General features: G+C 39.3%; 1 protein-coding gene and 1 pseudogene across 1 annotated transcript; both read right to left on the reverse strand.

Moving 5' to 3' along the window:
- Positions 1-496: 496 nt before the first annotated feature.
- On the reverse strand, positions 497-15,175 carry LOC137994850 (putative ammonium transporter 2). Its single transcript, XM_068840447.1, has 5 exons — positions 15,045-15,175; positions 14,250-14,477; positions 5,513-6,037; positions 4,704-4,869; positions 497-2,483 (listed from the first exon to the last, which is right to left on the reverse strand). Exons 2-5 carry the CDS (start codon positions 14,428-14,430, stop codon positions 1,499-1,501), a joined length of 1,857 nt encoding a protein of 618 aa, XP_068696548.1. The 5' UTR covers positions 14,431-14,477; positions 15,045-15,175; the 3' UTR covers positions 497-1,498.
- LOC137994240 (uncharacterized) lies at positions 7,943-9,295 on the reverse strand (annotated as a pseudogene).
- Positions 15,176-24,864: the final 9,689 nt, after the last annotated feature.

Here is a 24,864-nt window from a genome sequence, read left to right on the forward strand (position 1 = left end):
TTCAGTGAGCAAAAAAAACCCATGTTCTCGAGATTTCGATTCACAGAGACAATTAAAATGATTTGATTTTTTTCTGACACTGACACGCTTTCTTGTAGTCAAATTTTGAACACTGCATCAAAAGAATACGAAGCATCGCCATCACATTCAACACTAGCTTTTTACGACTGGTTTTTTGGGAGATATGAAAATGAATAGGAGGGTTATAAAATAAATAAACCCCTTTCTGGCTTGCTGGTATTTTGGCTAATAATGTCCTTGGCTGAGAGATTGTCCTCAAATTTTCGTATTTGCTGCCCTCGAAGCTTCGCTTCCCGTCCAAATATTCATTTTTTTGACGATCTCTCAGCCGCGGACATTACCAGCCGACATACCAGCCGCCAGAAGGGGTTTATTTACTAATTAACCAAAGCGAATGAGAATGAGTCATCCATAAACTCAACTGGAGTAATTGTACGCTCTAGGAACTTTATGACGGCAAAGCGTTTCTTTTTTCTCCCTTAAATTTATTAATTAGTAACAAGATTTAGTATACGCTGTTTAATAAATAGCTAGCATAATTGTGACTGTTAGTGACTTTATTGTAATTACTCTGTTTAGTATATTTATGCTTTTAGTATTTTTGTAGCTGACTTATGCGTAGCTGACTTATGCGTTAAATAGATGCAACATCAGCACTGACGTTTACTAGAATACTACCGCTCGCATACCCTTGCTAACGAGACAGTGTGGCCCAGTGGTTAGGGCGCTTGCCTTGAGATCCGGAGATCACGGGTTCAAGACCTGCTCTAACCACTCGTTGAATTTGATCCTGGTAGTCCCTGGTTCAACTTCCCAGCTGCACTTGTAAATAGCCAACTGGTTTGCCTCCGGCCAGTTGGGATTCTTAACAGTTGTTCATTGGCCCTGAAAAGCCCATATGGGGAGCGGTTAATTAAGTATGTATCGTATTATATTGTATTAAATAAATCTTATCATCTGTAAATAAACGCAGAGCAAAGACCTCTTATGAAGGCAAAAGTCGACACGCGCCGGGTTTAAAATAAAGAGTTTCGTTGTTGAAAGATTTTCCTCTATCGTGCAAATTATATATAATTCTAAGTTTAAAGAAGGAGAGTTGTTACTCGAGTTTCACGCACTAAGTGATCATCATCGATTCGTATAAAAGGTTAGCGCTAAAGATGAAATATCTGATGGAATGAGTTCGGTTGCTCGAAAAATTATTCGTGGGTTTCGAAATTACAAATATAATAAAATGACATATAATTGCGGAAATACGCTTTTGGGTTGGCCTAAATTGTGTGGAAAAAAGGTGCATATATTTTTTCATTGAAAGAACTCTAAATTTTCTATTATAGCAATAACGCACAGGGAGAAATTTTTCGATTGCTTAAAGTTCTATGCAGCTAGGGTTTTTGGGAGGGGACTGTTTTACGTTTCTACTCCAGCTCCTTAATTTAGCAGTCTCTTTGTCATATACCAACAATTTTGCGGTTGGTTAGTTTTTCAATTTGTGCAAGTCACTGACACTCAGTCTGACTGCTCTATCATCATCAACTGGCGTAAGCGTGATTATCACTGTGGATCTGTTTCCTTGAAGAGAAGAATCAACGGGTCTTCTGTTGCTCCCTTTGACCTTGTCGGGACTTCTGATAGGCCGTGAGACAATTCCACCCGATCGGTTTCTGGCAGAGCAAGTGGAAATGGAGTTGCAGTCGTCGTACGCTGGCTTTCTTCTGACAAAGGGCAAATGCCCTTGGTTTATTTGACTGCTTTGATAAGGCTGCTTTGTTTCATTATTCTTTTGTGTATCATCTTCCGTCACTCCAATGACAGGCTCCTCGTGATCCTCTGACGCATAGTCGTCCAACTTGTTTTCACAATTTTCCTCCCTTGCAACTTGGCTGCTGAAGTCACTTGTGGCTATAACCGAGTTTTCTCGATGTTCACTGATCGCAGCCGGAAACACACAGTTAGGTGACAACGGCAAAGCTGTTACTAGGCAGCTGTTGATATCGGATTTCGCTGGTTCTATTCCATGCTCACAGGCGTCAGCTCCAATGATCTCCTCCTCCATAGCCAATCTCAACCCAACACATTTGTCAATGACGTAAAGCTGAATGAAGACAATTAAAATAGTCCAGACTATTATAGAAACGCAAGCCAAGAGCTGCACGCCCAATATTTTAACATGACCACCTTTGAATGCACCATATGATGAAGAAAACGGCTGAGGAAGGCTGTCTTTTTCCACAAACAGTCCGACTGAGATCATTGCCCAGACGGAGCCACCTGCGTGCGTAGAGATAGCGCCAACGGGATCATCTATTTGGAGCTTATTTAGAAGTTGCCAACCAAATATGGTAATGGCTGAACCGACGAAACCAATTGCAATGCTCTCTCCTGGACGAACAACGCCACAAATGGCCGTGATGCTAACCAAGCTACCAAGGATCCCAGCCATAAAAAAAGGAATATCCAACCTATAAAAGGTAACAAAAGTTCCTGTAATTTTTTTATGTGATTTTCAGAAGCCGTCGTAATTGATAAAGCAAAATATGGTTTAGTTTTGTAACGCTCAGGCTCAATGTTGTTGCTCAATATGCGGCCATGTCAATCCAAATCGAAATACAAGTGGTGTTCTTCGGTTTTTTAGCCTAAATTTCGTGAATCAGGTTTTAAACCTGAATTTCTTAAAAGAAATAATTGGTCACGGTAAGTTATGAAAATACCTTGTCGCCAGATTGCGCGCCCTTGGGCATATTAAGGACCTGTACTGCCAGAACTTAATAAAAATATGTGTATTAACCAAAATTTGGTTTTATCAACGGAGTTGATAATGTAAATTTGCCACCGTACAGAGATTCTAAAAGCTGACGTTTCGAGCGTTAGCCCTTCGTCAGAGCGAATCGAGGGATTATGGGTTACGTGTAGTTTTTATAGTAGAGTAGGAGCTACGCTATTGGTGGTAACATGGCAACGTGAAAAATAGGAATATATTAGTTAAATGAAAAGCGTTCGTTAATACCGTGAGGATTAAGGGTGCCGATTTGAAAGATGAATTTTTGTTCCAGATTCTTGCGGCTTTCCGTCGTACCTAGATGTAGGGAAAGGCCGCAGATAGCCATGTGTTTTTTGGAGTGGTTAGGCAGATTAAAATGGCGAGCGACTGGCTTGGATGCATCCTTGTCATTCTTCTCAACATCGCGAAGGTGTTCGCGGAATCGGTCACCTAGTCGTCTTTTCGCAACCTCCACTTATTTCATTCAAACGCGACAAAAACGTAGGCAACTTTTTAGTTAGAAGCGCGCTCAAAACTAACGAGCAACCCGGCACTTTCAAATGCGCGCGCTCACGATGCAAAACTTGTCTTTTCATTGTTAACACTAGCAAGATATCGGGACCTAAGCGATCTGTTAAGATCACCGATCGTTTCACATGTACCTCCGCAAATGTCATTTATTGCATAACCTGCACGTTATGCAATAAATTATACATTGGTGAGACAGGTAGACGACTAGGTGACCGATTCCGCGAACACCTTCGCGATGTTGAGAAGAATGACAAGGATGCATCCAAGCCAGTCGCTCGCCATTTTAATCTGCCTAACCACTCCAAAAAACACATGGCTATCTGCGGCCTTTCCCTACATCTAGGTACGACGGAAAGCCGCAAGAATCTGGAACAAAAATTCATCTTTCAAATCGGCACCCTTAATCCTCACGGTATTAACGAACGCTTTTCATTTAACTAATATATTCCTATTTTTCACGTTGCCATGTTACCACCAATAGCGTAGCTCCTACTCTACTATAAAAACTACACGTAACCCATAATCCCTCGATTCGCTCTGACGAAGGGCTAACGCTCGAAACGTCAGCTTTTAGAATCTCTGTACGGTGGCAAATTTACATTATCAACTCCGTTGATAAAACCAAATTTTTGTATACTACTTCCCCACCGACGCAGCACCACAGTTTCTTTAGAAACTACCCCTTCATTCATTTGTGTATTAACCAAGTGTCATCACTAACTGTTATACCAATAAGAACGAATCCCCAGGTGTTTTTAGATCCACGTTCAACTTGTCGTCACTTTATTTCCAGTTTCGAGACACTTTCAGACCTAATCCAGCGGGATGTTTTCTTTTTTACAAACGTACGGAGATGAACGTTCCACGTTTTTTCCAGTTCGCAATAATCTTTCAACAGGAAACTAGGATCCCGTAACATACTGCTATCGTGCCCAAAACCCTGGGGTCACTTTGTCTGTCTTAGTTCTATTAGTCCCCTCTCCTGCAGAACGATGTTGGCATTGTCTTCATTGTCTTGGGGTAGTGAGGGAGAAACTTCTCAAGGTTGTAAGACCTAACTTGGAGTTATTCCTGCCAAAAAAGTAGTGAAAAGAGGTGTGTCCCCAAACGTTTTGGCCAGGATTGAAGGTGACACGGAGCTATTTTAAAGGCGGTAGTTAGATTACATTCCAGAAACAAAATCCTGTCCAGTTTAATTGCTCTTTCAAACAGAAAAGAAGTGATTGGTTTATGTATAGCATATGATTTGCTGTCAGGGATCCTGTGCAAACATTACTTCGCAGGAGAATAAGTGTGACACGCATATGTACGTTCCTGAACATGGGGTACAGACGAGACCTTGCCCTTAACCACTCCATTTTGTCAAAAAAATTTCTGCGTCCAGCTTTACCTTTTGCATTTGATGTAAGAGTAAATTGTTGCAAATATCCCACCACCACATGACGCATTAATGGTGCACACCGCTGACCGAGTGGCAAGTTTCCACTTGCCACCGCTGACGCCAAAAGTGCTGCCACAATTGAAACCGAGCCAGCCCCACCACAGCATGAACATGCCTGCAGAATGATAAAAAACAAAACATAAAATGCTTCGTATAGAAAGCACTCGAATCGCATTTTAATGTTGCAGACCTTGTAAGAACACAAAACGAAATTATCGTATTTCCTGTGTAATCCAGGGCCTAAATCTCTTCAGAACAATGAACCATAGATCGTTACTATTTTGACATAGACAGCGGAGAGAACGTTCAAATGTCCCCTGGCTTTTTCCTAAAACGTTTAAAGAGACAACCGTGGAACAGATAATCGTATTGGTATACGTTGGATCAAACAGGTGATCGGAACGACGTAATTAATTTTTAAAAATGCAGAAGCAGGAGCCAAAGGCGTAGGATAATTTTTAATTATCTTACACTGGTTGCGTCTCGGCTGACCAAACCATGCTTCTTCAACTTTCCTAGAAAATTGCATTTTGTGCTGGTATTTTCGGTCATTGCCCTAACTTATGGAAATTTGCTATTGTGTCTGAAAAAAAAAGCCTGTTTTGCAAGCCGAAATAAGGCACTATACGTTGTATCCTACTTCGATATCATCTTTTTTGGCCAGGTTTTGATTCCAGATATGAAGGATAGAATTTCTTATGATGCAAATGAGCTCCTGGGGAGCCATTACCAAAAGGTAACTATAATACCAAACATACCTAACAGAACGTTAGTCGGACATCCCATATCATGCTTCCATGGTGCGACACCTGTCGTTCTTCGGAATCTCCCTAACCTGGGCTTTAGCATCATAGTGGCAACAAGCCCTGCCACCCCTCCCACAAGGTGAACAGGGCTGGCACCTCCCATGTCAACCACACCCATTTCTTTAAGCCATCCCTTTTTTCCCCAAACCCAGTGAGCGGGAAAGCAGTAGGTGGCTGTGTTTGTGAAGGCAAATATAATGTAAGCTTTTAAGTTCATTCTTTCAGCTACTGCCCCCGAAACAATAGTTGTTGCAGTTGTGGCGAAAGAAGCTTGGAAGCAATACAGCGAGAACACTTCGCCCATGTCGGTCTCTTCTGCGTCTGTGAAAAATCTCCCAAAGCCAGAAAAAGAGTTTACGCCTGGAGCATCTCCGAAAGTAAAAGCGAATCCAAACATCCAGAAACCCAAGCCGCCAAAAATTACATCCACAGCATTTTTAACCATAATGTTGGTTTCATTCTTCCTAGAAACCATACCTACAAAAAAGGTTAAAAGAAGGCTTTTACAGTTTGTTTCGCACACTTTTTTAAACAATTTTGGATTTGTGAGCAACTTTTTTAAGGTGAACAGTTTTATTGTAAATCATATATACACAACTTAATTTAAAGATGTCTTTTCACCGGAGATACAAGCGCAGACGTAACGGAAATAACAGCAACTTGGTTATCGCACACCAAAGACATTGCACACGCGCTCTTGACGTTTAAAACAACCCAAAGTTTGCTTTCGCTCAATGATGATCTTCGTCTAATAAATTAATGGGCAGAACTGCTTTGTTATCAGGCCCGCGTAAGCGGCGGAGGTTAGCTGGGAAAGTTTAGACGAGATTCAAAACTGCTCTAATTTAGAAGAGTTTTGACAATCTATACAAGTACAAATCCATGTGAGGACAGGAAAACCACAGGTAAGAAGGACAATTTAGACATTGGCGCTCGGCGTCACATCTTTTTCTTCAGATGCAATACAATACTTTATTTAACGGGGCTAACACATTATTGTTTGCAAGACTTGTTAGTTTAGTGCTGTCAGCTCAGAGGTGTTTGATCGCTGTAAACTGTATATACTAGCTAAAGACGAATACTTTTGTACTTTATGAAGAAGCATAATTAATTCCATATACACTATATTTGCTTTCTAGGGTTAGAACGGGAGCTCCGCCTTTGGGCTTGGCTAAATCCATATATTAATTACAAGTATAACTGAGAAGATCTATAGTAAAATAAAATGGTGTTTTTATACTCTAAAAAGCTGCTGGATAAAGGTCAATGTTAATAATAACAATAATAATAATAATAATTTGATTATTTCTATAGCGCGAAATTCGTTAATATATGATCTAACGCGCTTTACAAATTGGTAAAATGAAGGCTAACTAATGATACTGTTATTTACAATTGATATAAAACTTGTATGATTGATTAAATAAACTAATAGTGTTGCGCAACTAACAATAGAAAGTGAACAAACATTGATTACATGAAGTATGTAGTAATAATAGTCGAATAAACAAGGAAATAGAAAACCTAAATCTGAAATATCTAAAAATATGCTTTCCTAAAAAGATACGGCTTTACTTGCTTCTTGAATGAAGTAATGCTATCAGTAGCCCTAAGACTGGGCGGTAATGCATTCCATAAGATTGGAGCAACAACCGCGAAGGCTCTATCTCCAGTCGTCTTGGCCGATTTGATTTCGGGCCTTGCTAGAGTGTTGTTGCCAACAGACCTAAGATTATACCTAGCTTGTTTCAAAGATAAAAGACTAGTAATATATGCAGGTTCAATACCATGCACAGCCTTAAAAGTAAATAAATAACTTTAAAAATTATTCTAAATTTTACAAGCAGCCAATGGACGTCTACCGTGACTGGAGCGATGTGTGAGCCGTTGTGGCGTGTTGTGAGAAGTCTCGCGGCTGCGTTTTTTACGCGCTGTAGTTTATTCGTGTGGATAGCCGGTATACTCTATAGAACTGAGTTGCAAGAATCTAGGCGGCTAATGACTAATGCTTGAACTAACGTCTTAGCAGCTTCAAATGATAACAATTTACATATACGTCTTATATTGTAGATATAGCAAAACGCTGACTGATACGTCTAGTTAATATTTGTTTGAAATTGAAATTTAAAGTCAAACCAGACACCGAGATTTCTAGCTTCGCTTACAGACAACACGACAGTTCTGGCAACTAAGGGACTATCAGTTCGTACTTTGGAGAGCTGTTGGCGAGTCCCGATTAGCATGAACTCCGTCTTTTCTTCGTTAAGCTTATCAACAACCATCCACGATCTCACGGGCCTGATGCACTGCTTCATGGTACACCTGGCCTCCGTCTCACAGAGCGCACTGTCTGGTTTGAACGAGAGGTATAATTGGGTTTCGTCAGCGTATGCATTGGCGTGGGGCAGATGAGTCTTCAAAGAGCTTGCTAGCATAAACAGAAAAAAGAAGAGGACGGAGACACGATCCCTGTGGCACACTAAACGACAGATGACATCTCTCTGACAGTTTCCCGTTGACAATGACGCGTTGGGTCCGACCATACAGATAAGAGTCGAACCATTTGAGAGCATTGCCGGTGACGCCAAATGAGGTCTCTAGACGCCGAAGAAGGATATTATGGTCCACCGCTTCAAATGCGGTAGTTAAGTCCAGGAGAACTAGCAAAGACACATGTTGGCTATTCATATTTAGCAGAATGTCGTTAACAATTTTCAACAGTGCCGTCTCTGTATTATGTGCACTTCTGTACGCCGATTGTAATTCTGGAAAGAGTCCATTTTCTGTTATGTGGGTATAAAACTGGCTGCAAACCGCTCTCTCAGTAATCTTCGAAACAAATTGCAGATTACTCACTGGTCTTAGAGTTTTGTGATCAGAGACCTTTGCGCCTTTTTTCAGTAAGGGGTTCACAACAGCTTCCTTCAATTCATCTGGGAAGTGCCCCGTAGACAGGGATGCGTTCACCATTCTAGTTATCAGCGGCACCACCACGTCAAGAGAGTCATATATCAGATAAGCAGGCATCGGATCTAGGACACAAGACTTCTTCGCAGAATTTTTAATTCAAGTCACTAACATTACGCTCACTCAGGTTGTTATAAGAAATAAGGGTTCTGTTCGTGACAATGTCTGGAGGTACAAGATGTCCGTGCGAATGCACTCTATTTTGCCTACGAAATACCTCCCGATATCATTCGCCAAAACGGTCGTCTTTGTGTGCTCAGGAAGGGCCAACTGCTTGCGCTCGCAGAGCAGCTTGTTTGCGGCATTAAACAGCTTTTTCTGGTTAGAGCTATTCTCTTCAACGAACTGAGTATAGAATTCTTGTCTAGCTTTGTTCATTAGGTTCGTGGCATAATTCCGTTTCTTTTTGGAATCTACAAAGTCTGACGGAAGTATCGTTCTCCTCCATTTGCGTTCAGCTTTCCTGCGGACGCGCTTAGCCAGATCAATATCTTCATTGTACGCGCGTCCTTTGCGGCGCATGCCAATCGAGGTCCGGAGTTTGGAAAGGTCGGTGTTGTACTCCTTCGCATAGTCATTTAGATCATCGGCATTAGTTGGCACTTCTCATATGCAGAGGAAAGTCTGCTGTATATTTTGTTTCATTTGGTCAATGTCGACAGACTTGATTTTCCGATAGCTGATGGTGTTAACCAGGAGACCAGGCCTGGGTGGCACGAGCCGACATCGAACAGCAGCATGATCTGATATAAACTTGTCAACCACACATCAGAAACCCATAAGAGTTGAAACGTGTAACGCGCGTTCACAGCTTCCGAATATTCAGTGAGAACTGATTGGTTGAATGTTTCAGTGCTAAGTACCATATTTGGAAACCCCTCGCTCTTGTTGTTCCAAATATGGTACTTAGCAAATTGAATATTCAGAAGCTTGTTTCCCAGCACACAAGGGGCCGTTACACGTTTCAATCCTTATGGGTTTCTGGCCACATATTACCGAGGAAATAAGCTACAGAGGAATAAATTAATTGCGCCTAAAAATATTTTTTTCCTTAGTGCTCCCCGTAAAATGCGCACAAGGCATTTCAAGTACATCGATAATTCGGAATATTACATAATTATAACTACACATCTGACATATAAGTATAATAGTTGACCTAAATGGTAGAAATGCTGACGGTTCATGCGTAGAACTGAAGGGAGATTTTAAAAGGTCTTGAGCAGGGACGGTACAAAACGTGGACCCCAAAACTGGACCCCCAACTGAACATCCTTCTGGACCCCACTCAAGCGAAGAAAGAAAACCAATAGATGGTTTTCACAGTGAGGTCATCAAATTTTAATATCAGAATCGCAAGGTCTATTGAATTCTTATCTAAAGGAGGTTGAAGATGACCTAGAAATAAATCTTCTTTTTACAATGACTGCAAAATTCTCGAGCGCTTATTGCCTAATTTTTTTGTCAACAAGTGGACAGACACACAAATTTATAATTTATGCGCTTCGAAGAGTTTGATTTATGCAAAATTTTGTGAAACGTCGATCTGTCACTTTTGGACCAATAGAACGTATCCGTTTTTTTCATCAGCCAATAAGAGAGAGCGAGGGAAGTTATAAATTTGGTCCCGTTAGATTGAATAAAATTGAAGTTTCTCGCATTTTTGTGTTGCGTTCTTCTCGTGTTTTGACTTCATTTTGACCCCGCTGCCTTTTTGTTATTGTAAAAAAAACAAATTGATGTCAGTTTTTCATGCGTCTGTCTGACATCAATTTGTTAATTCGAGTTTCCAGTTCCGTGATGTCTTCGTTTCGATAATACAGCATTTTGAATGTCCGAATTATCACCTTGCGTGACACAATGATACAAAGCTACTTGGTTGAAAAAAATGCCTATCCTTTAGTATCTCAGCAGTTTGAACCTTCAAGTAAGTAAGAACTTTCACGACAAAGTGAACTCCAGTTGTTTTCATTGATTACCAGCCACCATATAGACCTTATTCACGATAGCCGCCATGTTGGACTTGCCCTTATCATGCAAATTAGCTACACATTTCTGAGGGGGCAAACAACACAAGTTCGAGAGATTATCACGAACATCTTAGCCACACAGATGACTTGTTTTACGTTCATTAAATGTTTACACAAGTTACTTCGATGTGTTTTTAGTGAAAAATGAGCAGATAACAAAGTAGAAAGTCAAAATGTCCGAGGCAATCAAAAGATATAAAATTATTATAAAAGGTACTTAATTCTAAATTCTAAAATGTACTTTTAGCAATGTTAATTCAATATTTCGACGAGCCGATTTTCCGCAATTTGCCTTTATTCCAATGTTTGCCCCCCAGCATAACACATGGCTAATTTGCAAGACAATTTGAAAACCAACATGGCGGCTATCGTGAATAAGGGCTATTGGTGGTCCTGTTCCGGGACTCCCTCTTTTCCCGCGCTGAAAATGGGCCTGGAAACCCAGGCGGGAAAAGAGAGAGTCCTGTATTACTTGCAGGCGCATGCTCGGAATGACGCCATTTTCCCCCCAAAACTCGGGAAAAAAACCATATTTGGAAAAAGATTCCTTATTTGGGTATAGCTTATTCCGAGTGCTTTTACACTGGATACATAGGGATAATGTGAAAGGAAATTATAACGCCAAGTTTCTGGAGACAATTGATTTCGCCGTTAAGAAATGTCACTTTATCTTTGTGCCTAAGGCGGAACAACTGCAAGCTATTCATGCAGTCGTTACCGGTAATGATGGTTTTGTTAAACCTGCAACAGGATTTGGCAAGTCTGTTTGCTACGTGGTTGTTCCTTTAATATGTTTGCGATTTTTTTCGATCCGAGTCCGATGTTAATTGTAAATCAGTCCTTCTTATCGTGGGTCCCAATCATGGAAGATCAGATGGATGACATACGAAAGTATGGAAGTTCGTGCGTGAAACCCAACTGAACAGCTGCATGATGTTGCCGCAAAAAAATATCAAATTTTGATTTAATTGCTCTCCCGAGACTCTTTAAAACTTACAAATACACTGTAGGTTGTGGATGTGAATCGCTCAACGAAGACTAATAAATCTCCTGCTGGAACTCTTGTTTATTGTTCATTATTGATTGTTCATTACTTCTGTCGATCTAGTTATGTAATAATTAAACTGATCCAGTGATCATATATTTGAGTTGTCCAATAATTATTGAAACTGTGATTGTTTCAGGGGTTTAGGCCTACCAATTTTTTTTCAAAATCGGGGACAAATTGTTTGAATACCCAATATAAAACAGTCAGGTAAAAAATGTCGTAAATATTCTCAATTTTATCAGGAATAATACACAAACACCGGTGACAAACAGAATATTTTTTTAGTAATTAGAGTAGAGTAATTTACTCAGACTATTAATTTTTCCTTAGAATAATTTTTCAAAGCACTCGTCGCATTAAATCTTTCTTTCCTTACTAGGACAGACTTTTGGCCGTGGCCAAATGGCTAAGCTTTATGTAGAGCTGCCTGTTGAGACTGCAATGATTTTTATATCGGAAAAACTAAAAGATGATTGCATGACAGAAAAACTGAGCATTATTCCTGATAAAGTTAAACGAAATTGAATCACAACCTGGACTATTTGTTTCTTTACATACTAGTTTGTGTTGATTACGCAATTATGAAGCAATAATGTTCCTATTAAATTTATACATATATATGCACAGTCAAACATCGATTATTCGGACGTTAATTGTCGCGATTTTTTTTTTCTGGTCAAAATTTGTTCGTGAATATTAATTAATAAGGATGAAATAATGCTACTTAAAAGCGTGTGTCATCTTGCCTTTACTGCAGATAATACGAAATTCTGACTCCGAGCTGTTTTGTCGCTGAGTGATGTCGCTGAGTGAAATCCTATGCTATATTTACTAGTTCAGGCTTTGCATCGATCTATTGCGATCTTCTCTCAGTCGTTACATCTATTCGGCAATAATTTTCCAACATCACTGCGATCGGGGTTTTTCCTCCTCGTTTGGTCACGATGAGGCATAATTTAGATGTTCTCTTTCCTGACACTGCAAATCACACAGTAGTTTTCATACATGTATGTTCCCTTTATTTACATATATATCTAGCCTGGCATCTAACTACAATATGATTGGTTCATTCCGAGCATGCGCCTGCAAGTAATACAGGACTCTCCCTTTTCCCGCCTGGGTTCCAGGCCCATTTTCAGGGCGGGGTAAGAGGGCGTCGCGGAACAGGACTACCATATTGGTGGATCACAGAACGTTTGACAATCCATACAAAACTCTACAAAGTTGCGTGAAACGCTTGGACAAATAACTCAGAAACGATATACCATACAGATCTGAGAATTGAAGAGATTTGTTTCCCACAACATGCCAAGTTCTTGGCCTTTTTCATTGAACGATTTCGAATTAATTTTTTTGTTGCGTGACAGTGTAAAATATCTATAGTTGAGGATACACGAGAAGCGAAATGAAAAAACAAGATCATACCGCGCATCTTAATTTCCACTCGCGCATAACCACAATTCCTTGCGCCCTTGCCCACAATCCCTTGCGTTTCGAAGAAAATTTTGTTCTCCCTATTAGAGAGCTGCCTCGTTCATTCACTTCAGGCTCACTCACTGCGGGCAGCAATCAAGACGTAAGAGGCCAAATAAAATTAAGAACTGATTATTGCACGTGTTTTCAAAACTTGCTGAAATTAAAAACATACCTCAATGTTAATTTGGTCCACTGGATTACTTTTTGATAACTCAATAGTAAAATTTCTAGGAATAATAATTTTAAGGCTTGCCGGGAAATTCACCAGGCGGCCTTCTTTAGCGAAATTGAAGCAGCATTTTGCAATCGAAGTAAAAATTACTTTAGGTCAAGAACAGGAAACATGCACCGTGAAAGCAGGCGTAACGCAATCTGTGAATTCTCTCGGAACAGTTATTTTAAGACCTTTTGCAAAGTTCTCTTCCCTGTGTAAATGATGCCATATCGGTCGATGAATCGAATTGTCTTCGTGCATCTTATAATACCTTTTTCATTAATGTTCTAGCCCAATTTATGCGGAGTTATCTAACGTAGGAGAAGAAAATAGGCCTCTTATTTCAATATCGGGATGTCAAGCAAAACAGGATTTATTTTCAGTTTGAGTTAAATTTTTCATGACTGTAAATAACAATTTTGAATCAAAACAGACTCTTTCAGTTCTCTTGAATCGTCAAACTCTCACCTTTTCTTTGCTATGTATAAATTTGCTCTTGTTTTTTAAATGAAATAACCGCTTACCGCTGCTACCTTCTTTCCCAGAGAAAAGAGCAGCGGGAAAGACAGCCGTAAGAATACAAGGAAATAAAAGCGACGAGATTAAGACATACTCTGCTAGCGGGATATTGTAGACTTTTTCCAAAGTGGAGACCGGAAAACTAACTCAGTTTTGCCAAAGTGCTTTCAATTTACAAAGAGCGAAAACAATGCGCGTCTGGTAATATTCTTGAGTACCAACAACTACCCATGAATAAAAAAAAACGAATTGCCGTCTGTGTCAACCAATCAGCTCTTAGTAATGTCTTCTTTAATGAGAAATAAAAATGGAACAACAAAGCTGTTTAGAAACACCCATTTTATATTGAACTTGACAGGTGAACTGTCGTCGTCAAACTGACACAGGTACAGTAAAGATAATGAGGGATACCTTTTTTAAAAAAAAATTCAAACTTACCAGATTCTACAAGTCCAAACCCTGAAATCATTGTGAAGATTATAAAAGCACTGGTTAGGATCCATACAGCATCTCCTGGTCCATCCATGTCACCCCGGCCTGTATGTGCGGTAACAAGTTGTTCGCTGACTGATGTCGGTAATGTTTCTGGTAGTGGCGATGAGTTGCTGATCATTGTCATAATTATCCCTCGAAAACAGTAGACAGTGTGGTTTCTGATAATGAATTCTTGTTTTTTTTTTTGAGGAAGTTGTGGAAGCCGGTACGGAAATGCAAATAGAACAACATGGAGTAAGTGTCAATGACGAGTGGAAATTTGAATCATTAAATATTTTGCAGTAGAAAAAAATGGAAAAGTTACAAAGCGCAAAAAATTTCCAGCACCAGATATAGATATATGAAAGACGGTCCCCCTCTAATTTTAATGATAACCTGACTGTACTTAAAGCACTTAATAAAAATCTGAGATGATGGCACTAAAATCATTGGAAATAAGTTCACCATGTCGTTAATTAAAAATGCCAGTTCAATTTCATTTTGCGATCGGTCAATTGTCGCTGAAAGAAAAATCCGAAGGACATTCTATGTATCCCTTTAGAAAGAGACCAGGAAATTTTACACAAATAAAATCTACAGATTTTTTGTTGATCGTTTGGTTAGCTGACAAGAAAAAAATAAATAATGCAGGGTGTAGCTCAGTTGCCATAGCCATGGCAGACGCATGTCGGATTTCTCAGCTAAAATACAGTAGCTGTTACCCCAACAAAACAAATAGCTAGTGTTTTATTGCCTCACCTCTATATTCACCCGTTGCCTTAATATTTGGTATTCCCCACAGTTGTCTTCAAGTTCCATTAGAACGCCCTTTTTATTAGCGAAAAAGTGGTTCCTTTCGCTTGAGTATGCAGTTTACAAAGCATAGGGCACCTGGTGTCTGACAGTTGTTTCCCAAAGCTTCGCGGATAATCTTCCAATTGCAATTTACATGCATAATTACGTTTACTCACTGAATACACTAGGCCGCCTGCGTCAACGAATTTTAAATTGACTATTACAAGCCAATGAAATATTCAATATGAATAGAACCAAATAAGAAAGGTTCGACAATCAAGATTATCTTTCGTTTTTGATGATCCCAGAAGCGCATATCTTATGACACGTTATGTTTATTCAAGCCTAGGGGAATATAGTCCATGTCTCTGGTTTGTAGTTTAATGAAGGCCATAAAACCGTGTATGATTACCGTCACCCTGGTTGCATGACGTGGTTAGCACAAAGTAAATTTTGACGTGGTTAGCACAAAGTAAATTTTGACTCAGTCCGGCATTGGACGTTTAAGTTTAAACCGAAAAATCGTACATTAACTCAATGAATCATACGCCTTTGCGAAAACGAGAAAAGAAAAAACCCAGCAAAAAATTACATCTGCCACATCAAATGACGAAACCAAGTAATTACGTTGCGAAGAAAGCCGTCAAGCCGGGTCACCGAAAGATAGAAGCAATCTTCGCACTTTACTTAACGAGTTGCCAGTAATTACGGATCCCTGTTTATACGTAAAGGGTTCTAGGATCGCCAGGGGGCAAACATTGCAAGGCGCTGTAAGAAAATGTATGCCGGAAACTTATTTCGACGTCCAAAAAACGATTTTGGAAAGAGATCAACGCTTTTTTCGACACAGTTATATCAGAAATCGATTTGGGCAATGTTGATACGCAAAAGGGTGCGATTATGGCTAAATCGTACAATAGTAAAATATGACTTTTGACGTACGATTCTTCAGATTCTCCGCTTGTTCAGATTCTGCGATTCTTCCGATTCTACGATTTTTCCAATTCTCCTATTTTACCAATTTTTATTGTCCGATTCTAAGATTTTTCCGATTCTCCTATTTTACCAATTTTTATTCTCTGATTCTACGATTTTTCCGATTCTCCTATTGTCCAACCCGTACAGGTCGTACAATGGTTCACGAGTCGTACAATTGGTGAACTGCATAGATATTATTTACATACTGATGATAAGCAATTCTGCCGAACTCATACGACCGGTGAATGGCTGGTGAGACAAACATGCTAAGGACAATGCATGTTCTTCGCTCTGAAAACGTGAATGCCCCAAAGCGCAAAACACGACGAATATTCTTCGTTCTCAAAGCGTGAGAGCCCAGGAGGGCTATATACAGTATATACTCTTCCGAGTCCTAACGCCAAAATCGGTAATTAGAATGTATATTCCTCGTTCTAAAATCGTGAACTAAAGCGCAAAGCACAATGGATATTCGCCGTTGTGAAATCGTGAGGAAGTAAGTGCGGATAAACTACAGAATACAGCCCACTTTTAAAGAACTATCACTCGAGTAGCTCGGCGGCTCGCCAGTCGCGTTGACTGACGTTGCGAGCTGGTCATTTGTGGGTTCCACAAATGACCAGCTCCCAACATCAGTGGCTTCATAGCTCAGTTGGTTAGAGCGTGGCACCGGAATCGCGAGGTCACGGGTTCAAGCCCCGTTGAAGTCCTGAATTTTCAGGCTTCTCTACGCAATTGTAAAAATTGCGTTCATAACTGCGAAGATCATAGCTTCACTTGACAAGTATTAAAGTTACTGGATCTGAGCAATCTTGTCAAGCTCCACTATGACTTCGACCAATACAAAAGCGTCATCTTCATGTACTAGTTCTCTGTAGATCTGATCTTTGGAGCAGGTCTTTGAGGTTTTAGTACTCCCACAATCATACTCTCTTATCTACAAATTTGGTGGTGGACATTCAGAGGTTCTGTAAGTTCGTACAAAGTTATTTAAACAGACCTTTGTACTCATCGAAACCTTGAATTGGTAACGATTAATAGCTCTACCCACGACAAAACATCATTGTCATTCCTGGGCGAGTAAACTTATGCTTCTCTGGGTAACTTCGATCGTTCAGTGTTACAAGACCTCTTACAACCCCACACAACACAATGATCGCCACAAGACATATTTCCAATATTATTTGAATTGCTGAGTTTAGAAATAGGACACGTTGATACCACTGAAAAGGCTTAATTGAGATGTTTCCTCCAGATTTATTCCTAATTTTGTAATAGTTTGAGACCATTTCATAATAAATCTTACGCAAGCAAGGAAGTTAGTTAATCAGCAAATATTATCTCATATTTAACAATTATTCCATTCGCGCTTGTTGGATATGAGATGGTAAATAGCCAACGAGGCGCGTAGCGCCGAGTTGGCTATAACCAGTCTCATATCCAACAAGCGCGAATGGAATAATTGTTTTATTAAATTCCTTCAACTCCAAAAATTTGGAAGTACGAAATACGAGCGGAAAAAGCGAGCAAATCCGAGCGAAATCGAAAAAAACTTGATGAGAACTGATGCGATGTTGTGTAATACCTTGTTGTCAGACAGACGCAGGCTCATCACAAAAACTTTTCTTGCCTTTTCGCGTACTTCTAAACGTCGGAATTGATCCAAACTTTGCACAAAAAAAGTTTTTTTTCTCCTTTTTGGCTTTATTCAAAGAGTAATTTCGCATTCCGGCGAAAACATTTTTAGTTTAGCAACGCTTAACGCAATCATTTACCATATAAGGTCAAACCAAGGTATATGAGCTGATAACCGAGATTGAGTGAACCAATCAGAGCATGCGAAATGCATTATCCGAGGTTGAGAATTTAATATTCACGTTATTCAAACACAAACTTACACTTGCCACGCATCAACATTGCCAAAATCGATTTCTGATAAAACTGAGTCGAAAAAGCGTTAATCTCTCTCTAAAATCGTTTTTTTGGGCGTCGAATAAGTTTCCGCCATACATTTTCTCATAGCGACTTGCAATGTGCAATTTATGGGAAAGAATATCACATTACAGAATATAGAGATAGCGCATCGTGTGCCAGTCAGAAGTGCCGGGAATCGACCGAAGCCCATCATATGCAAATTTACAAGGAGGATAGCAAACGAAACGGTTATGGCTGTCCGGAAGGATGCTTGTAAATCAAACCCAGTTAACCTTGGCTTGCCTGACCGAGTTTCTTTATCGTCTCTTAGACTCTTCGACCATCTCACACCCAAATTGCAGATTGTCTTCTCCGAAGCGAAGAAATTCAAAACTAATAATCATTTTGAATTCTGTTGGGCCAAGAATTCCTGCGTTTACCTTCGTAAGGACCGGGAATCGAGAGTGTTGAAGTTCAAGGATGTCGAGGATCTACACAAACTTCTAAGCTATGTATATGTAATTTATTTGAAGTATGTCTGGCCTCATATTGATTATATTGCTTCGACGGCGACTAGCAAACTAGTTTGTATACTCGCAAGGCTAAGACATCATGTACCTCTAAATATCCTTCTTCAAATCTACCGCTCCCTGATATTTTCTCTACGCGCTCTACGGTATACCTGTCTGGCAGCTCAGCGTGATTTGAAGAAGATCTTTACTTTGCAAAAACGTGCACTCCGTCTTATCTTCTTTTCCAACAAAAGATCTCATGCCATCCCTCTTTTTATTGCTTCAAACATTCTTCCTGTTGATATGCTTTACTTGGAAACTTTTTCCACTATAATGCATGATGTTTTTACTAATTCAACACCTATGAATATTCGTCAGCTTTTTATTCATTCATCTGATGTCCATGCACATAATACACGTTTCTCTTCGGTAAGGAAAATTGTACTTTATAGCTATGTATTCCGCTATGTAACTGCCTATTATAATATATTTTAGCTTACAACTGCATATCATAAACCTGTACTATACTATTAACATTAATACCAACAAATATTGTATCTTATAACTAGTGTCGTAATCCTATACTGTAGTAATATTGTAGACTAATATTGTAATCTTTCAACTTTTATTTACTGTTTATTTATCACTAATACCCGCCAAGATTAGCCAATGCTATACGCGGGTTGTGTAAATTGTGTGAATTGTGTAAATAAATCAATCAATCAATGAATGTTTGCCCCCTGGCGATCCCAGAACCCTTTGCGTATAAAGCGCGGATTCGATTTCTGGCAACTCATTCATTAAAGCAATCGTTGGGGGGGTCTTCAAGTTTCTTTTAAGTAAAATCCCTACTGAGCAGCATGATGCTTGAGTATTTAAGGACCTGATTTTGATTCAGTTTTACACAAAGTCCTATATTGTGTAATACTAAAACAATTTCATCAGCATTTTGACAAAAAGATTTAATGCTGAGATAGTAGGTGCATCAACACAATATTCATTATTGTGTAACACTTAAACAATTTCATCGGCATTTTAACAAATGATTACATGCATAAAGTCATGTTATGCAATCTCACTATCCGAATCATTCTTTGTAGATGAGGTTGATGAGGTTGATGTGAGTTTTTTGCTATTAGAGCATGTACTGCTCATATAAAAAAGCAGTAAGCTTTGGCTGATTATCTTCTTTCTTCCTTGAAGCGGTCCTGTCTTATCTCAATTATAACACAATCACTGATATGTCCTTGCTCTTTAAGCTGTTTGAGAGGCTCTAGGTGAAATCTCTTTCCCCGTTTAGTGTGAAGTGCTTCTCTGTTGACGTTATTACTGTCAATCACAGGAATACTGGCTTTTTGAGTGATATCTATTTCTCCATTCCCAGTCAAACGTTTACACAGCTCTTTAGCCTGTCTTGACAATACTTTCAGCTTCTTGATTTTGTTCTTTCATTCTTCTCTTCCTTCTCACTTCTTCAGCCTTAGTGTAAGTATTTTGGTTATATGATCTTCTACGTAAGGCAAGAAGTACGGTATTGCCCAGCATGTGAAAAAGTGTTCCCTTTATTTCTTCTAAAGCTTGAAGCTTCACTTCAACATACCTTACTGTGCTCTTTCCCCCTGGAACTAAATCAAGGGAGGGAAGATAACAATTTTTCTTTTTCTCTGACACTCTGTTTGTAATATCTTGAGAGGAATTTGTCATTTTCTCCAAGGCACCTATAGCTCTTTCACGCCGAAAAACATCTTCATGCAGAATTGGCATCATGTCGAATAGATTGTAACCTTTGAATGTTGTACGAATGACCACTATCTGAGTTTGCTGAATTGCTCTTGATTTCATCCACTTTTGAAGCCAAAGAGTTTATGTCACTTTCTATTTCAAATTTCCGCCTTCTTTCAGCAATTAATGTAATGTTGGAATTGTTCGTTTGAAGAAAAATCTGGTTGGTTGTCTGACTTGAAAGCTCTCCTAACTAGAAAGTTGCCTATGTTTTTGTCGCGTTTGAATGAAATAAGTGGTGGTAGAGAAAAGATGTGTTGAGTTTCGGGATCATTGCGAAGAATTTTGAAGTTTTTGAGAATTACATTTTTGACTGCAAGGTTTTGTGGATGGTAGGAGAGGGTGAATGGAATTCTGTTGGTTTCTCCGTTTTGTGGTGATTGTAGTACGGTATTTCGATCGATTTCTTGGGCACGATGTTTGCCTGTGGTGATAGCGGAGTCTGGGTAGCCCCGTTTTTTAAAAACTGGCACATTTCCTCACATTTGTTGCTAAAATCGGAGTCGTTATTACAAAGGCGCCTCAGTCTTAGAAATTGAGAGAATGGAATGGCATTTTTTACGTGTTGTGGATGAGAGGACGAATGTAATAAACGTCAGCTTTCCAAATCTTTCACGGTGGCTATATGACCTTTATCAACTCGTTTGATAAAATAAATTTCTGTTTCAATCTCCCACCGACGCAGCACCACAGTTTCTTTAGAAACTAAAAATTATTGTCAGCACGGTCTTACAACCCGGTGACATAGTGTATATACTACCACAAAAAGTTACCAGATGATTTGCTATTTGGTTTCAGTGATGTACATAAAATACGTACGTAAAATATTAGAAATACATCTCACATATCCGATGGCGAAAGATGCAATTGTTGTCGAATCCCATTACTCGTCGCTCTCATGATTCCAGATATCTTTTTTTCACCGCATGTCGTGTTAATCCAATTCACGTTTTATTTTTGAGCTCCATAAGGGTATATTTTGTTTAAAGATCCACCAAAATGCTATTCGAGTTACAAGTGTCCACCAGATAAAATCTACGTATTTCTACTACCCCCTAAAGACCTACCAAAAATACTCACAAAAGTCTCTACGCACAAAGACACTACTTAGCAGGGGAGTGACGGGAAAGACCTATTGCGCAACTTTTCCATTTTCTTGACACGGGAAAGGTAGAAATTAAACTCATTTTCTGACTGTGTTGCCTATGGCAACCCACTGAACATACAACTGATCGGACTGGGAACTAACGAAATTGATTAAACTAAAACGACAAGAAATATGCCAATAATAAAGATAAAGTTTCTCACTGCCAACGTTTTCATCTAAGGCTGGCTTTTAAATCACGGATGAACAAGACTCTTTCATTTTACAACGCATCTCTGATCGACCAATTGCTAAGGTTTCAAAATGATCCAACTTTATCCTATGGTTGGTTGAGAAAACATGATCAGCAATTGCAGATTCGTGACTATTTGTTGCAAGAGCTTTAAAACGTTCTTTTTTTCTGTCAAGTAATTGACCTTTCCTTTTCCTTATATAGAAATCATTGCAATCCCAGCAATTTGCTCTGCACACTAAAAATAAAAATACTTCATTCTTCGGGTGTGTAACAAAATCCTCTTGTCTTCTTGAGATCATAAGGTCAACTGTAACAACCGGGGTGACGAACAAATTCTAATGCAGCGATAATTAAGCCAAAGTGCGAACTAGGTTTATTTTGTATTTACGCGGAGTAAAAGAATCCCATTTGGTATAAAGACCGGTGAATGTCTTTTTTCGATAGATTGATGTTGAGAAGGAGTTGTCACAATGGCGTTATCCAGGAATGAAATTTCATCGTTTTGTTCAAACTCAATTGTGAATTTAATGTTGTTGTGTCTCTCATTCAGGTAATCTAAAAAACTCAAAGCATCATTTTTGTTCTTGAAAAGAGTAAAGGTATCGTTCACATACCGAAACCAAATAGTAGGTTGATTGATGTTATCGCCCATTTTTTCTCAAAATAACACATCAAAACAGGACCAAGGGGAGAGCCCATTGCGACGCCATTAATCTGGTCATAGTATTGGCCATCAAAAACAAAATGATTCTTCTTTGTTGCAAACAAGAGTAAATTCTTTAGGATCAATCGGGGTAGTCTAGGTGGATTTGCGAGGGCACACAGCTTATCAAGCCAAATTTTGAACAGTTTTATCCAGTGGGACATTAGTAAATAGTGAATTGATTTCAAAGGAACACATGAACTCGCCGTTACGGGTGCTCTGTTTGGCCCATTCTTCAAAACTGAAGGCGTCTTTAACTGAAAAGTCGGCCCCCGGGAAAGCCAATGATAAGTGTATTTATTTTAGTGATGATAAGTATTGACAAGTTTTAGAAAAGAGCAGTTCGTTTTGGTTTCCTTGAGGAGGTCTCACCCGTCTTAAGTCTCAGTTTTAGACGCCTCGGATAACAAGTTATGGAAGAGTATAACTCCTTCTGCGGAAGGTCCTTTGGTAGATCTTCTCCCTCCCAGTAAAACAAGATTGCTAAGGAATAAAGATCATTCCTATGTACTTTCTCAGATTAGGACCAACGTTTCAAACGTTGTCTCATTAATAGATGCCTTTTCAATTTTATGTAATTGTTTATTGTAATCCAGAACGCTTTTTTTTTTTGAAACTAATAAATAATGGTAATTGAACTGACTGGAGTGCAATTTGGTCTGAAATCATACGTGTGATTTCAAAATCGAACGAGCGCGCAGCGCGAGTTCGATTTGAAATCAACGAAGTTCAATTATACCTCTTTATTACATCCATTTAGAAATCATACAATCATTATTTACAGCTAAAATACAGGATTATAGTCAGTGCCAACATTTTATTGATCCAGTCAGTGGGAACAAAAGTTGCAACACTCGCCATGCAATGGTTTTCTTTGTCTTTCATTTTCCTGCAATTTGATTGGTTACCTGAAACAAGCCTTGAAATCTGATTGGCTGTTTTGTTTTAGTGTTCCTTTCTCATTGGCTGGGGAAATGGTGCGATTTAGAGCAAAAAAAGTGCGATTTGGGAAAAAATCGCACTGCTGAGAGCCAATCAGATTGCAAGGATCAGCAGTGATTTCTAATAAATAAAGAGCTTTATTTATTTATTTATTTATCTTTGTTCTGGGCGCATCTGAACTTCTGAATCGGAATAGATAAGTGTCCGTATCTTCGTAAATATTATTTATTTAATATCATTTTTAGGTGTTTCTATTCCTTGCTGGGTTAAGGAGGCTCGAGAGGGTTTTCAGTTGAGTGCGCGCGCGTAAGCCACAAACGCAATTCGTAAGCTGCTCGCGTCAGCTCATGATTCGAATAGGTCACCAGAAATAATTCCACGCACCTTTCTACCGCTAATTCCACTCATCTTTCTTCTAATTCCTACATGTAAATATATGGAATATAAATAGACATCTCCTATTCACGAAAACTAAGAAAATTCTACACAAACGGTTTAATGGTCACTTATTTTTTGCATGTTAGCTTAGATTAATTTCAAATTTAAACAAATTCTGTGCATGAAAAAAAACATTTAGAGACACATTTCAAAAAAACTGATTTTTCCGAAAAACTGGCCTGTAAATTTGGTTGAATTTTAAATATTTTAGAGATTATTTCTAACATTATCTGGTAACGCTGAATGGGAACCAGATTTCACCGTCCCGTTTCTTCAAAGACAATAGGGAGCTTAAGCAACGACAACGGCGACGGCAACGAGAACGTCATCTCAAAATATAAATTCGCTTTATTTTAATCGCTTCGTAACTATTTCAACCTTTTTGATATGACAGGGGTGTGGTAGTTCCTTAAAAATGACATTGGTAGGAACGGCGCTTAATTTAGGGGAGAAAATGGTAATTTATCCTCAAGTGCTAACGTTGTTCATAAAACCTCAAATTTGGCTATTTCACATTGTAGTTTTGCTGACGACGGCAAAGAAATGGACAAAAGTGAAAAACGCACGTGCAGGGCGTGCAAAGCTATTGTTTTTGCGTACTGTATATGCAAATTTGTGACGTTCTCGTTGCCGTCGCCGCCTACGGTGGGATTTTCTTCATTTCTCGGCTAGAGTTAGGTCATAAAGTACTTAAGACCTGGCCAAACGAAACGCAAGTCATCGCAAGTCGACGCAAGTTCTCACTTGCGAAGACTTGCGTTCACTTGCGATAGGGTGGCCAAACGAGACGCAAGTTGAGCGCAAGTCCTTTGCAAAAGTAGCAGAATTTTTTTTTTTTTTTTTTTTTTCCTAGGTTCAGACTCGGAAGAGCTGCTACTTTCACTGTAGCTGCTGCTTATACTTCCACCGCTACTGGGTCTCCTGTTCTGGTTTTCCTTTTTCTTATGTTTTTTTAACTCCCTATCCTTGTTTTCTTTTAGCTCTTCAGGGCTTAAGTTTTCCGAATTTTCCTCCGTGACAGAAGCCATCTTGTCAAAATGAAAGCGCGAAAGGCGCGAAATAGTTTGAGGTTCCTGCTCAAACAGCGGCATCAGATTGGCTAAAAGGTTTCCAAAAAAGTTCGAATGACTTGCGAAAACTTGCATCCACTTGCGTTGAGTGGCCAAACGAGACGC

This window comes from Montipora foliosa, chromosome 3 (assembly GCF_036669935.1).
Source record: "Montipora foliosa isolate CH-2021 chromosome 3, ASM3666993v2, whole genome shotgun sequence".
Taxonomy (NCBI): Eukaryota; Metazoa; Cnidaria; class Anthozoa; order Scleractinia; family Acroporidae; genus Montipora; species Montipora foliosa.

Coding starts and splice junctions, on each gene's coding strand:
- LOC137994850 (XM_068840447.1), bottom strand. CDS start 14,430: ATGACAATGATCAGCAACTCATCGCCACTACCAGAAACATTACCGACA. Junction 6,038..14,249: donor GTTTGGACTTGTAGAATCTG/GTAAGTTTGAAT, acceptor CCTTTTTTGTAG/GTATGGTTTCTAGGAAGAAT. Junction 4,870..5,512: donor TCCGACTAACGTTCTGTTAG/GTATGTTTGGTA, acceptor ATCATTCTGCAG/GCATGTTCATGCTGTGGTGG.